At 44.5% G+C, this 14,830-nt stretch overlaps 3 protein-coding genes across 3 annotated transcripts; 1 reads left to right on the plus strand and 2 right to left on the minus strand.

Moving 5' to 3' along the window:
- Positions 1-922: 922 nt before the first annotated feature.
- GGI43DRAFT_408311 (uncharacterized protein) lies at positions 923-2,679 on the plus strand. Its single transcript, XM_083206343.1, has 2 exons — positions 923-2,072; positions 2,138-2,679. Exons 1-2 carry the CDS (start codon positions 1,078-1,080, stop codon positions 2,256-2,258), a joined length of 1,116 nt encoding a protein of 371 aa, XP_083059635.1. The 5' UTR covers positions 923-1,077; the 3' UTR covers positions 2,259-2,679.
- Positions 2,680-2,821: 142 nt separating this feature from the next.
- On the minus strand, positions 2,822-5,111 carry GGI43DRAFT_408313 (MDR family MFS transporter). Its single transcript, XM_083206344.1, has 3 exons — positions 4,632-5,111; positions 4,096-4,508; positions 2,822-4,030 (listed from the first exon to the last, which is right to left on the minus strand). Exons 1-3 carry the CDS (start codon positions 4,878-4,880, stop codon positions 2,986-2,988), a joined length of 1,707 nt encoding a protein of 568 aa, XP_083059636.1. The 5' UTR covers positions 4,881-5,111; the 3' UTR covers positions 2,822-2,985.
- A 5,094-nt stretch (positions 5,112-10,205) lies between these two features.
- Positions 10,206-12,017, minus strand: GGI43DRAFT_408315 (Zn(II)2Cys6 transcription factor domain-containing protein). Its single transcript, XM_083206345.1, has 3 exons — positions 11,429-12,017; positions 11,048-11,363; positions 10,206-10,981 (listed from the first exon to the last, which is right to left on the minus strand). Exons 1-3 carry the CDS (start codon positions 11,555-11,557, stop codon positions 10,323-10,325), a joined length of 1,104 nt encoding a protein of 367 aa, XP_083059637.1. The 5' UTR covers positions 11,558-12,017; the 3' UTR covers positions 10,206-10,322.
- Between the last annotated feature and the right edge of the window lie 2,813 nt (positions 12,018-14,830).

Here is a 14,830-nt window from a genome sequence, read left to right on the forward strand (position 1 = left end):
CCTTCTGCCATAACTCCCAAAACATCCATACATGTAATGTTGTTGTACGGCTATGGGGACTATGAAGCGAGAACAAGTTACGAAATCATTTGATCTGGCTAATACAACGTCGTTCTCTGAAAAAACGAAGCCACTGCTGCAGCCAGGGGCCGTTTAGCGTGGTGAACTTGGGCCGGATTCCTATCTAACAAGGGAATTTCATTCTCTTTATATCCCAGGTTTGACTTTGTCACCCTTCCTGGCTACATTTTGTTTGGAAGGTATGGTCACACAAAGCTTCATCGAAGCCTTATGCAGGGAGGCCTAAAAACGCTTTCTCAATACATTACCTAGGTATGTAACATACACTTTTAATAGCACAGAAAAAGCATCTGTTCAAATATTAGCATTTTGTTTGTTTTAATAGTGATTAACATAGTAATTAACTTATTATACAAATATGATTGCTTTTTATCAGCGTATTTGCTGTACCTGATCATTCTAACTACATTTTACAAAGAACGGACTGTCGGATTATCCAGACATAGGCCGTCTATATTGGGAACCTCCGATAGAGCCCGAGAGCCGAGTGGCGCCCCTCCTCCTCTTAGTGCTGGCTAAAAGGATCTGCACGATATTCACACGCCCCCTACGTGTATTTCCTTATCTTGCTGCAATAGCAGTCTATAGTAATGCGATTTATAATAATTCAAGTAAAAAAGTATAAAAATATAAATCTATTTATATAAATTTAGATTTAATATATAAGAAATACATATTAATAACAATTTTACTCCATTTATATAATAATATATACACTGCTTGGTGTTCGGTGTACTATTTGTTCGGCCCCACATATTGCTCAGGTCTGTTGGTTGGCTGCGACTCTGTACTTGTTACACGTGTGACAGGAGTCGGCAGGACTGCTCATGCCGTGCTTGTTGGTTGGAATGTGCTATAAGAATGTCGCATCACGTCAATAAGGCCCCGCCATCATACAAATGCCCCTCATCACTCTCTGCTGCTCGTCCATATAAGTCGCTGATTCTGCCGGTCGCGACACAGTCAATTTTCAATCCAACTTCTCTACTATAGCCCATGGCCATTTGCTCGTTTCTATCCCGCAATCGCTCACGCACAAAATCCACAAACACCGTTCTGATGGGCACTCACGAGTTTACCCTTGCCGCTGCAGAGAAGCAGGCAGGCAGAAAGGCGTGGGCTTATCGCCAATTTATCGCCAAGACACCACTCGTGGACAAAAAAGACGCTGAACTTGTTGCTGGCAAGACAGCCATTGTTACTGGTTCCAACATTGGACTTGGCCTCGAGACCGCCCGTCAGCTTCTTGACCTGGGCGTTGCTAAGCTGATTCTCGCCGTGCGTACTGTGTCCAAGGGCGAGAAAGCTCGGGAAAATCTGCTTGCCGGGCGAAAAGATTTCAAGGGTGAAATTGAGGTCTGGGAGATCGATATGCTCTCATATGATTCAATCCAAAAGTTTGCAGAACGCACCAAAACTTTGGATCGCCTTGACATTGCCATTTTGAACGCTGGTTCTTATCGGGCGTTCGAGGAGTTCCACTCGTCCACTGGCTACGAGGACAGCATTCAGGTCAACTTCTTGTCGACCATATTTTTGTCAATCCTGCTGTTGCCAATTCTCAAAACCAAGGCGCAAACAAAGCCAGGACGCCTTACCCTTGTCTCATCCGACACGGCCTCCTGGGCCAAGTTCGAGGAAAGAAATGAGCGCCCGCTTCTTCCTTTTTACAAAAAGCAAACGGATCCAAAGAATTGGAACCATGCAGAGCGCTACGCAACGAGCAAACTGCTGGGTCAACTCTTTATCAGCAAACTTGTGGAACAGGTGCCATCCTCTGCCGTTACCTTAAACTTGGTCAATCCGGGCCTCTGCTACGGCACTGAAATTGTCCGTGATGGTGACGGCCATTTCCTTGGTATGCTCTACAGGATGGGATTCCGCGCACTCGGCAAGCCAGCTCCAGTTGGCGCCCGTAGCATCGTGCACGCAGGAGTCTCTTTCGGCGAAGCATCACATGGACAATACACCGAAGATGGAGAGATTCGCCCGTAAGTACAGCCTAAAGGTCATGAACTGTAATCTTAATGTTCATTGCTAACGTCCTCGGATATAGATTAGCCGCCCTTCTCTACAAGCCTGAGGGCAAACAAATAGTCAATCAGCTGTGGGAGGAGACATTGGCAGAGCTACCCTCTGCTCCTGTTCAAGAGTCGCTGCAGGCATTGAGCAACTAATAAAGAGAACAGACCGGAACGATGAGAAACCGGGAGTTTGAGGGTATATTTTAGGTGAACAAAGGTTTATTCGGAACAACTTTAATTCGTTTTAATTTTAGGAACGGAGCTATTATTCTAGTGATATCAAGATCTTTTACATTGGGTCGCGCAACAAGACTGTATTCCATTTGTTTTCTTTCTTTTCTAGATAATCATGAAGTTTTAGTTTAGAATTAGGTATTGATTCTATCTAAGATAAAATCCACTACTATGAACAAAAGAGAAAGAGAGGCGTGCTATTAGACTTCATAATCAGGCTCTCAAGGAGGATATACTCTTTCCCAGCAACTCAGCTCCTACATTATTTCAAATTCTTCATCAAATAGTTTTATTCTCGCAGCAGGTTGATCTATTGTTCATGTATAATCATTGTTCAGGCTCTAATCCAAATATAGGCTAATTCACTATGTCAACTTGAACTCGAGATTGCCGAGTGAATAGATTGATGATCTTGTTGAACATTATATAAACACTCTAATGGGTTACCAGACTCAAAAGCCAAATCACTGTTAATTAAAGGATGAAACGAGAATGTCTTGTCAATTAACATGACTCTTCAACTTAGTATACTGTATCGTAAGACGAAAACTATGTACGCAATTATACTTTCCCCATGTGCTACCCAGTACCTTCATCGCCGCAAACATACTATCCAAATCCGAATTTACAAAACGTGTTTCTCATGTTAAGCACCACCTGCAGCTGCTTTTATCGCTTCTGGGTCAATCCTCTTCCATGGCATTGCTGCAGCTACCAACATGGAAACTCCAACAATTGCACAGATGAGGAGGTATGCGTCCCTGATGCCGGTAGAATAAGCTGATAGGATGCCTGGGAGGTCCTCTGGAGAAAATACTTTGCGCAAATCTCCGGCACCAGCAGCTATAACTTCCATTGGGATCACATTGGGCGCCAACTTGGGTAAGCCGACGAGCAAGCGATTCACAAAGACGGCTTGCGCTGCAGACACCCATATGGCGCCACCGAGGGTCTGAAATTCCAGCAACATGGCGGTGACGGCAGGTAAATCGGCCGCTTCGACACTAGCCTGAGCTGTAGAGAGAGGAATCTGGAATCCAAGGCCAAGTCCTATGCCGCACACGATCTGGACACCAATCCACGTCCCAGTATTGGTATTAACGTCAAATAAGTAGCTAAGGCCGCAGCCAAGGGTTGCAATCGCTGATCCAACGAACATGACGGCTGTGACCATACCTGTATTCGTGGCGATAATACCAGAGACTAGGATAAAGAGCATACCCGGTATAATAAAGGCCAAGGTGTGGGCACCAGCAAGCACAGCACTATCATCTCGGATAGCCTGAAAGTAGAGAGGGAGGTAGTAGACCATGGCATAGAGGGCTCCACCTTGAAAGGCTATATAAATCATCGACAGCCCAACAAAACGCTTCTTAAAGAGCCGAGGAATCACTGTCGCTCTTTCACCCTGCCACATCTCAGTGAATCCAAAGAGAATGAATGCCACGACACATGTCACGAGGAGACCGATGACAGTTGCAGAGTTCCAGGGTTTTGTTACGCCGCCATACTGCACAGCTATGAGGTATGTGACAATGCCTCCCAGCAGCAATACAAAGCCGATCGGATCCATCTGGAGTAGCTTCTCTTTCAATGGAGCTTGTCGAGGACGGGCGACAGCCGGAAGGCGAAGGCAGAAGATGACGCCAAGGACGGGAGGGACACCAATAGGGAGATTAATGTAGAAACACCTTGAAGTTTTGTTTCAGTTATCGAAGTTCATACGGGGGGGTTCGAAAACGGATGTTTATCTTACCATCGCCAACTAACATCAGCAGCAAACGCACCACCGATCGATGGGCCCAGGATACTTCCGATACCAAAAATAGCCCCAAGCATAGCAGTATAATTCGCTCTCTTCTTGGGCTCTACAATGAAAGCGACGATTGTATAAGAACCAGAACCGACGCCAGAGGACCCAATACCGGCAATGACACGACCTGCAATGAATACTGAGGACGACGGTGCCACTGCACAAATAAGACTGCCCACTTCAAAGATGAAAATCGCTATGAGAAAGCTCAACTTGAGGGGAAAGTTTTGATAAATCTTGCCCCACGTCGATTGACAGCCGCCAGCGGTCAGGAAGAAGGCGGCGGCGTACCAAGCCTGGTCTTTGATGCCGTGGAAGTCGTTGGTGATGGCAGGAACAGAGGTCGCGACGATGGTCTAAGTCAATTTATGAGTATTGAGTTCATAGTGACGGGCACGGAAAAAAATTAAAAAGACATGCCATGAAAAAAAAATAATGAAAAGAGCAAAAGGAAATGCAGAAGAGAGAACAAAGCGTACCATATCAAGGGCGATCAAGAAAATGCTGAGCATGAGGGAAATCATGTTAACCCAGAGCGCGAACCCGGAACTGTATTGTGATTCTGGTTGCACATTTTCGCCATTTGGCTCTGACGTGAGTACTTGGTTGTCATCTTTGATTACGTCCTGGGACCCAGAAGCCTCAAAATCAGAGGTATATGGAGTAGTTGAGGATGATAGGTTAGCAAGCGGATAGTGAGGGCCTTCCCCCTCTAGCAAGTCGTTCATCTTGGAATTATTAAGGCAGTGCAACCATATGTTGTGACCAACGAGATCAACTTGGACATCTTTGCATTTTTAGGTTGCAGTACCTATATAAGTGACGAGCATTAAGGCCATAGTTGGGCCAAAGTAGAGAGCCCCTTCCTGATCAGTTAATTATCCGAAGGAAAAGTGCTCGGTTAGGAAGCAAACGCAACCAGAGGATACGCCGACTCTCCGCTGCTGCATAGAAAGCACAGGCAGCCTAATTGTGGCAATACAACAAACTTTACGAGTAGGAAGGACTTGAGAGTCTCTACAATTGAAAGGAATAGCTATGCCAAGGCTACAACAATGTACATTATTTACATGTCAACATTTCCCCCTCGCAGTCATCAACCACGCGGTGTCTTAGATGTCAAGATACGCTCTTCTTGAGAAGTCCGCTCCTACGACAGATCAGTGTCTTATACCTGCGTTTGGGCAGCCAACCTGAAAACCTTGATACAGCGCCAAAAACTTACCCAAAGCAGCAAAGCGCGCGTGACATGAAAACAGGGATAAATAGAGGTGTGGAGACGGCTAGACTCGTCCCCTCAGAGCTCCTACTACGCCTTATCGTATCATAAATTCATAGGGCAGTGGGAGGGGGTGAGAAAACTACACATTGGAATGCAAAGTACAGGCTAATACTCAGACACCAAGCAGTAAGACGGAACAATAGAATGCCGAGAGAATTTATCGGCTTTATCTAGGGTATGCACCAAAACTCTCAACCTGCAGTATTATAGCTTTTACTGAGCAGATTTACCGAGCGGATAGGGTATTAAAAAGATATGATAGGGATATTGCTTTTGATAGGGAGAAACAGGAATAAGTTAATATTTTTAAATACTTTTACTACTCAACACCTGCTTTATCAGGTATAACAACAAGACTAAGTATTTTAGAGTACATGATCTGTTAGCATAAGCAAAAAAGAGTTGTGGTACTACGGTGACATAGGATCTTTTTCGTGTTATACAAAATAATAAAAACGTTAATAGATTAAACAAACATTACATAAAAAATGCCACCCCCAAAACTTGCAATGACTTAAATCTCATTTAAATTTTTTTTTTTTCCATGTGTAAAAGAGGCCGCCCAAATATTTTTCCAATGTATTTTCACCCACTTCCCGTTTTTTGCCCAAGTGCGCAAAAAAAAACTCAATTAGGTATTAAGCTCTCGATTTACTTCCATCCAGAAACACACCCATGGTATGATCAATGGCAATCCAAATATTTTTCAATATACGCCCTGTGATATAAGAGGGGTATGATTTACAGGTTACTCCGTAGGTGGATCATAGATCCACATATGCCCGAGCCAAATCGGGATCGGCCCGGGGCTTAAAAAGGAAATCGATAGACAGGGCCCAGGCATCTTGATCGTAGATGCAATACAACCCAGGGCCAGGGTTGTGGTTTTGGGAACTTGCAAAGAGGCCATTGTTTATTGATGCCTTGTATCTACAACTACAGCAGCCCACTTTACAGCGTCATGCTTTCTTTAATTTTTAAATACAAGCCAAGTACGTCAAGCAGTCTCAGCCAAATTACCTAATCTGGGTCTCTGCAATAAGCAATATGCGTGGATTTTTAGTCAAGATACGAGACATGTAATATGCTATCATAATATATATGCACCTGTGCATTTAATATTTTTATTGGCCCTATTAGGTTCCCTAAATATGTGAGCTGTATGGCCTTCAGGGGTTGAGCACGTGGGCATGTAGTGTGTAGTGTTCTGTGTTGACGTGGCTGCCAGGTACTTTTGACGCCGCACTAGATAAAGGAATATATCCATACCTTGATGCTGCAAGTACGTACTAGCATTAGTATCGTTGTTAGCATATCATTTTAATTTCTATTACAATTAAAAGAGCCTCGGAGCCGATCAGGGTATGACAGGGTGGAGGGCTGTGTGCATAGAGAGAGCAGCTGAGATATCAGCCGTGCCACGCAATGAAACCCACCAAGAATTGAGACAGCATCAATATGACCAGCTGTCAAAACAAATTGCCACAGCTTGTCCTTCTTCCAAGTATTCAGCTCTGACGGACCGATTCACTGCTGCTACGACTCCACCAAATACTTGCATACATGACTCAAGCCATTAATACATAGCTGAGAACGAAAGACCCTAGACCCGTAAGACGGCTCGATCTCAATATCAAAAAGCTAACGCAGATGATCGACTCTATTAAAGCCACTGAGCGGGTGTTTCCGGCACCAGTACCGATAAGTGTTGTCAAGTAAACGTCAAGCCAGTTCGCGAGCTTACTAACTCGGGCATGGAAGACTTCATTACGCTTTAAGCAGAATGGCAAGTATTTGATAATGTAGATGGTTTCATAAAAAGTCAGGAGTAGAGCTCATTTTCATCTACTAAAGTAATAAACAAACTCACTAATCGTGACCATGGCTACCAACTAATCAGCAAGACCAAGTTACTCGTTCCAAGAACCTACTTTGTTAAATCCTTCTCTACTCCACCCCTTCATTGGACCGCTTGTCAAATAGCTGACCATAGCAACAGGGGAAATTTCGCCGATAACAGGGTTAATTGATACGCTGATAGCAACAAATAAGCAATTAAGAACATTATCACACAAAGAAGATCCAATTAATATAAGTGGCAATGCCAATATACGAGAAGGAATAGGGCATAAATCCCCTAAAACTTTTGATTCTGTATAGTCTTCATAATTCAATTTTAGCCTAAATTATTGACTAAAGGGCGGACTCCACTCATCCTTATAACACTGCGCTTGATTGAATAATATAGACTCTACTTGATTCCTAGTGTTTAGTCACCAATAGGAGAAAACTTAGTGAGGAGCTCAACTAGCTTAACCCAAATGGTGTGTAGTAGTAAATCAGATAAAGGGGCGGCTTATAAGCATGGTACCCAGTTGCCCAAATGTTATTCTAGATCTCCAAACCCGCGGACGAACTCTCCGACTCTACTAACTGGGTGCTCACAATTTCTCCACATAGTTTCGTTACCCCTAATGCCCAAGTACGTCGAACCAATACCACAAAAAATAAAACCACCTCCTGAGAGTAACCTGGCCTACGTTGGTGAAGAGACAGGCCACACAGCCTCCAACTCACAACCATATTCTTCAATCTAGAGAGTCTAATCCATGTATTATAAGAGCCATGTGTTAAAGCGAAGGAATCAAGTAATCAGGGGTCAAAAATGATGATGCTCTCGTATAATCTACACTCTCACCGACTTGGTCTTGATCTCAGAACCTTGAACACAAGATGCATCAACCCCTGCTATACATGTAAGTTACTGATCTTGTTAGGAGAGGCTAAACACTTCAAGGAATGGTATGCCGTCAAACAAGAAAGCCACTGGGGCTGAATTTGGGAATCGAAGTGTCATCCACCATGGGCCCGTGGAAGAGAATACTGCGTGATCGTGAATTAATGATAAGTCAACTTGGAGAAACCGCTATCGAGCATGCGGTTCCCAAAGCATGCGATTCGCCCTTTGGGTGTTCGTTGCAGCTTTGCCCGGCGACTGCTTCCGCCTTCAGAGATTCGTTCATGTAAGTGGTTGCGGAGAACACTTAGCGAGATCCAAAGATCTCGCTAAAGTGCTTTCGCCTGTAAGAGGACAAACCCTTATCAGGATATGAATCCTTCTTCTGCAATAAATGTAGATAAGGAAGGTAAACCGAACACGCCATACCAATCACAGATGTTTTGATGAGAGCGGACGAGAGTGGGCGTGTAAGCTGACGGGTCGAGCAGGGAATAGTTTAAAGTAAACAAGCTGTTCAACTATATATTTTATCAACGTGTGGTTTACCCAGCCATCATATTCAGTATATTCCCTAAAAGAGGATTCCGCTGTTTTGACTGTAGCGGATTTCTGTGAAGTCTTTATGAGCATGGTAGGTGGCATTTACTGTATACAGGGTTCCCTTGCAAAACTGGTCAGCGGAGAGTCCCCATATATTGACCAGGTAGCCAAGATTTGGGACCACGCTACGGCATTATAGGAAAATCTACCCTAGTCGTTAAGCTAGAAATGGAAAAATAGCCACCAATTTTCTCTTGGCCGATGAGTGTTGCCTGGCAATACCGTTATTCCCAAGTGTTGTTGGTATTTTAAATTCTTGTTCAGTGCCGTTGCCTTACCATCTTTCTTACGAATTCGTGCAGCTGGCAAGTCAGTAAGATTGTGGGGGACTCCATGGTATTCTGCGAGGGCTGTGTGTTGGCGCTACGCCTGCCTGTCTTATCATCACTTATGGTTACTACCTTATTTTCTATTATTATAAGGATTATAGACATAGCTGAGGCTAATATATTTCTCAATTTGACCATTTCTATCGGCTCTAAGATACGGTTAGTAGAATTTTGGTGACTACGAACGGTTCCTGGCTATTTCCACTTAGTGATGATAATCTGCCGAAGCAAAGCGCTAAGTAAGTTGCCGCAAACTTGATACTAAAATGGAAACAAACGGTACTGGGGTATACTGACGTTTCTCCTTCCCAACAACGGTTGTTAGCTGCTCAGCCTGAAGGATTCAGTCAAAAGCTGAGACACCGTAACAGTGACGATCTTCCATAACTGGCAATTTCGTTCTCCAACCGAGGTCATAGCGAAATCTTCATACAGGGGAACATCGCTAGAAGGTGATCTATCTCTGGAGGAGGAGTGTCTCACCCTAATCTCCTTCGTGCGATAAGCAGGGTGGTCTTTACTCCGCACGTGGGCGAGGTGTGAGATGGTTGCATAGGACCCTGAGGCACTACAAGGCGTTCATCTCAATATTACCACCCTCTCGCTTATGTGGGTTGGTAAAATCCTATCTTATAAACTTCTCATCACTTTATCAAATTTATAAGTGACAAAATCCGCCGGAATTCTGTTTTCCAAATACCCTTGCGCTGTGAACCAAAGTGCTGCTAACAATGTTATTAATTAAGAGCGAGATGCACTAGCCTCATTATCCTCGTAAAAGATGACAAATGTGGCGTGGTTGGTAGTCTGTAGCCGCATTTAGACAGGGAACAGGGGGCCAACAAAGCTTCGATGCAAAAGGGGGTGGATGTCAGCAATTCGTACATATCTCTCCGCGATATATACCTGATTCTGGTTACGCATTTGGGGTTTTAGGCGTATTATGGGGTGAGTGTCCACGGAAACTCATGTTAGCGTTACCGGGAGTGACACACATTTGTTTTCGTTTTGCTTTAGGGTCCCGGAAGGCCGAAGATCTAGAACTGATGGAGTCTGGACGCGCATTGACGACATATGGCATGTGTTTGGTGTGGGTGTGAGAAAGAGACGCTTCATTATCTAAGATACGGATTATAAGAGATTATTGCATGTACACGCGCCGTGCTAATGAAAGCCTCAAGAGTCTAAATAATACCAAACAGCCAATCATATTGTAATTCTACAGATAATCCTCCCAGCCCTTCAGCTCCTGTATGACGCCTGATAACCTCGTCTCGACCGCTGATAAAAGGATGTCGTTTACATCGTGCTGCCTTAACCTCGTGACTGCGGCTAAAAGCTCTCTGCACCGGACCAATAGTGAGACCCGAAGGATGTGTGCCCACTCGTGCTTCGATTCGACGTGGTAGTCCCCCACATTGCCTATTCTCGCTGCAGCAGAAGGATTCTCATCCTCGATTTCTTGCCGCATCTGTCGAATACAGTTCGCAGCCCCCCTCTCCAAATACAGCGACAGCCCCTCTATTACGAGCGCGATAAGCTTAGTCGTCGCTCGAGGTGTTTGGCTGTGGTCGCAGGATATCCAGGAGTTGAGGCGTGCTAGAGCAATCTTTTGGTAGCCCAGTATAGTGTCACTAGAAACATCCACGTTGTTTTCGTATTGTAGTTCTAGCTCTTCGAGCATGTGAAGCGCAAATTGGGCGCAGGCGCATAAGTTTCCGTCGTTGATGGAAGGGCTATCGCCCAGGCACAAGCCTTCCGTCGTTCTCAGCGTCCGTCGTGGCGCTGCGGGAAAGGGCTGACTTTGTGATGGAGAAATGCTGCTGCTTGAAGCTAGGCTGCTAAGATCCCCAAGGGTGGAATTTAATTGATCAAGGTCTAATCGACGGGCCGTGGCGTTAGTGTAAGCAGGACAAAAGCTACCCGTTTAAAGAAAAGCCTTACCGATATTGAAGTTGTCACTTAAGTCTAATGAAAAAAATGAAGGGCTGAAGTCCATTGACGGCGAGAATTCTGAAGCGGGAACTGTGGAGGCAAGGGGATGAGAGTCCCCTGTGGGCGCTGCGGATGTGCTGCTGCCTCTGTCTCCATTCTTGAGGCTCGTCTCACTGCCCGAGTTGCTCTTTGTGCTGTCGTGACCTTCGGAGGGAGCTGAGTTCTTTCGTCTCTTGGTGCCACGCTTGGTTCTCTCTGGAAAGACGCATGTAATACCGGTTCCTTGACATCGCTGGCAGCCTGTGCTTTCTCCAGAGCACTTGACCTGTTGGCTATGGTGTTAGTGGCGCGTGTGTCTCATTGAGAACGACATTATTATTATTTACGCACTTTTCGGGCGCGGCATTCTATACAAGCGAGCCGTGATTGTCGGTATTCGCCAAAGGTGTGATTGCTCGCCATCTTGGATACACTGTCGACTTCCGCCGAACTATTGTTGTAGGAGATTGTGTAGAACATGTTTGCGGGTCTGTGCCGATAAGACGGCTTAGTGTACGGTTGTAAGAGAGGGGCTCCAGCAATGATATTAAAGATAAGGTAAAAAAAGGAGATAATACAAGGAGAAATAGAAACTAGGACAGTCGTAAATAACGGACCAAGCAAGATGTCGTCAATGGGAAACTGGACAACAACCGGATTTATTTGTGTAAGTGTGGCGTAAAGCTTAGCATCTGAACATTCAGTACAACCCAAGAAAAGTTGAAGAAGGGCTCAATTCTACAAGTTATAAGTTATCTCGTAGGACACAGCTCCGGTGTACTCGTCACAGATCTACGGCCCCCCCGTACTTTTTATCCCTTGTTCCAAAAAGCTCACAAAGGATTTACCGACTCTTGACCACCCCTGCAACCTGTCAGGAACGAACTAAGCAAACTTGGCAGCTTATAGGCTGTGCTTGTCGCCTCGCAGGACCAACGACAACTGTTATTTTCCGCAGCAGAGCTGATTACATGTATTTGCGCTGACCTATCTTGCACGCCCATGATGCAGGCATACCCGAGTGTGCATATAACCTGATCCCCCCTCCCCTCCTTTCCATGTAACAACTACACGTAACTTGATCAGGATTAGTTTAATTTGTAGATAGGTAGTTGTGTTTCCATATGGTAACATTACATCAGCTGGATATATTAGCTTGAATAATGCCAACCCATCCCACTAGTAGGCATTTAACTAATTAAGGGAGCTAAAAAAGATTTTCAGTTTATTTAATATTCTTTTTTTATTAGATAAAAATTATTTTATATAAAGATATATATGTATTAGCTGTAATAAAAATTTTTTTTAATTTGTAACTTTCTATTTTTTTAATTATATTAAAAATATTACAAGTATAAGTAATTTTTTTATACATTTCAATTATTATATTATATTTAGAAGTAAATAGTATTTATATTAAAATTGAACTTTTCATTACTATTTGTATGTATATTTGAGTTTTTAAATATATATAGGTATATAGATGTAATCATGTACACGTACATGGCCAAATAGAGATTTATCGAGATTTATAGAAATCTCCATGTAATTTTCTCAACGTAGGTGGTGGCGCGGCAAGGGTCGGGGGGTGGTAAAGCAAACGTGCTCGGTTTACGTGTATTACTTACTGGGTGGATGAATGGAGATCAGGCTATCGGCCAACCAATCGACATACCCCGGCAGATCCCGCGATAGCCAGTGTGCCGGATGCTAGTAAGCATGCGTACAGGTAAGACAAGCCACTAATTCAATTCTCCATAGGCGCTTCTCGGCACCAGCGACATAGAGGCCGCCACACTTCGGGGGAGCAATCAGTGGAGAGTCTGGAGTTCCACGGCAGTTGCCCATGGGGCTTAGCTTGACGGTGCTCCGAATTGGAGGTCTCTGGCTAGCCCTTCCTAGTCTTGATGCTGGTGTTTAGTTAGTAACCAGGGGCTCGGTATTCCCAAGAATGTGTGTAGGATCCATCCACCCACTCGATGCTCTTTTGTATACATGTCATGGGCAATGGCGGGCTGAAAATCCTCTCAGGGCTCAAAGGGGATAGCACCGCAGTAGCGTCATATCGAGGAGACAGAGGCACCCTCCCCCCTCGTCTATTAGTTTCATCATTACAGCCGCTGCTACTGATACGCCCTCTCGTAGAGTTGCCGGCTGAAGCCGCAGGATTTAGGGCATTGACATTAGCTACTGTCGCTTCTGGATCCTTTCGACTTCGCCTGCGACAGAGCAAAGACCAGGACTAGGCCCAGCCGTTCATCAGGAAGCCCCCTGAAGCAATCGAAGCCTCTCAATCTCAGCGCTAAATGTCGTATATGTAGCATTGAGACGGTGGAGTGATCCAAAGTTTCACACGTGGGATCTGACCGCATACACACATAGTATTGGCTACGTAAAGAGGGAGGGGGAAAAGAGGGGGGACAGCTAGCCAAGGGAGACAGCAAGTGTCATCATGATTTGCCCTCACTCTCTTTATGCTGCTCGATTTGACTGTATTCCCTCGGAAAATTAGACTGTGGGTTTTGGTGAAAACCGCTCCACTATTTACTACGATCGGTCAAGAGATGGCCTAGAGATGGCCCAGGATAGCTAGCGAATTCCTTTATAAAGAAATACTCACAGTCCATTGTTTCGAGTGCATACGGTATCTGAAAAAATGCGGAGGGGCTGTGTGAAGAGAAAAGAGGAATCAAGATGAGCTAGCCGGTACCAACCTGCCGTCCAATTGTCTCTAAGCCGCAATTGAAAAGTAACATAATAAATGTCTCAGTCAGCAGGGCGAAGGCTGAGATGAAAGCTCAGAATGAGTATAGTAAGTGGCAAAGTTTGTAGCTGCTTACAAGGCTGAATAAAAGACGGAATCTAGTAAGGCTTAAGCTTAACAAAAATTACTGGTCTATTAGAGGGTGGAACCAGCGAGTATATATCACGAATTATTATTATCATCATTACTGGGATTTTTTTTTTTTTTTTTTTTTTTTTAAAAAAAAAAAGATGAAAAAAAAAAAGAATTCACTTTTGATAAAACGGTTTTTGTGTTCCAAAATGAATGACAAAGAGTAACAGAAACAATACTTTATATAATATTGCAACATATAAACTAGGGTCCCTGGTTGCTGAATTGTCAAATTATTTTTGCCAAAATCCTGCCATTTCATGCCGAAATCAGTAATTCCCTTTATATCATAGCTCTCTTTCTCTCCCACTCCTTCTGTCTCAAAAAGTTGTTAGTTATCGCAAAGAACTGCCCTGCCAATGGCGTCTCGAGGATGCTGCTCCTTCCGCCTTGCTATTTCGAGATTGCACGATACTTCATTTACGCCAGTTTGCTTCTTATAAGTGCCGTCCTAGAGCATTAACTGAAAGAAACAAAGCAGATATGAACTGCCGTTTACAGGTCTGCTTCTCTAAACCCATGGGTCTTACCAAGGACCCCTGACAACGCCCGCTCGGCAAACAGTAGCATCTGCACCAGCCACCGGTTCCTCGACCGCTTTTTTAGCGACTTTGTAGAGATGAACCCGGGGCAACGAGATGCAAGTGCGAGCTGCTGAAACTGACTTGACAGAGGCTCCGAGGTTGACGCCAAATCGAACAAACTCAAGTCATGGCATAGCATTGAATTTAGGATTCTGCCGGCGGCTTTATCGGCACTGTAGTTGCCCCGATCTGCCTTATGGAACCCCGCGTGTCTCTGGACGGAACCCCGTGTGTCCCTGTCTATATAAAGACGGACAATCTGCTTATGATATC

The sequence above is a fragment of the Trichoderma evansii genome, assembly GCF_050947405.1.
Source record: "Trichoderma evansii strain SZMC 28006 chromosome Unknown GGI43scaffold_13, whole genome shotgun sequence".
Taxonomy (NCBI): domain Eukaryota; kingdom Fungi; phylum Ascomycota; class Sordariomycetes; order Hypocreales; family Hypocreaceae; genus Trichoderma; species Trichoderma evansii.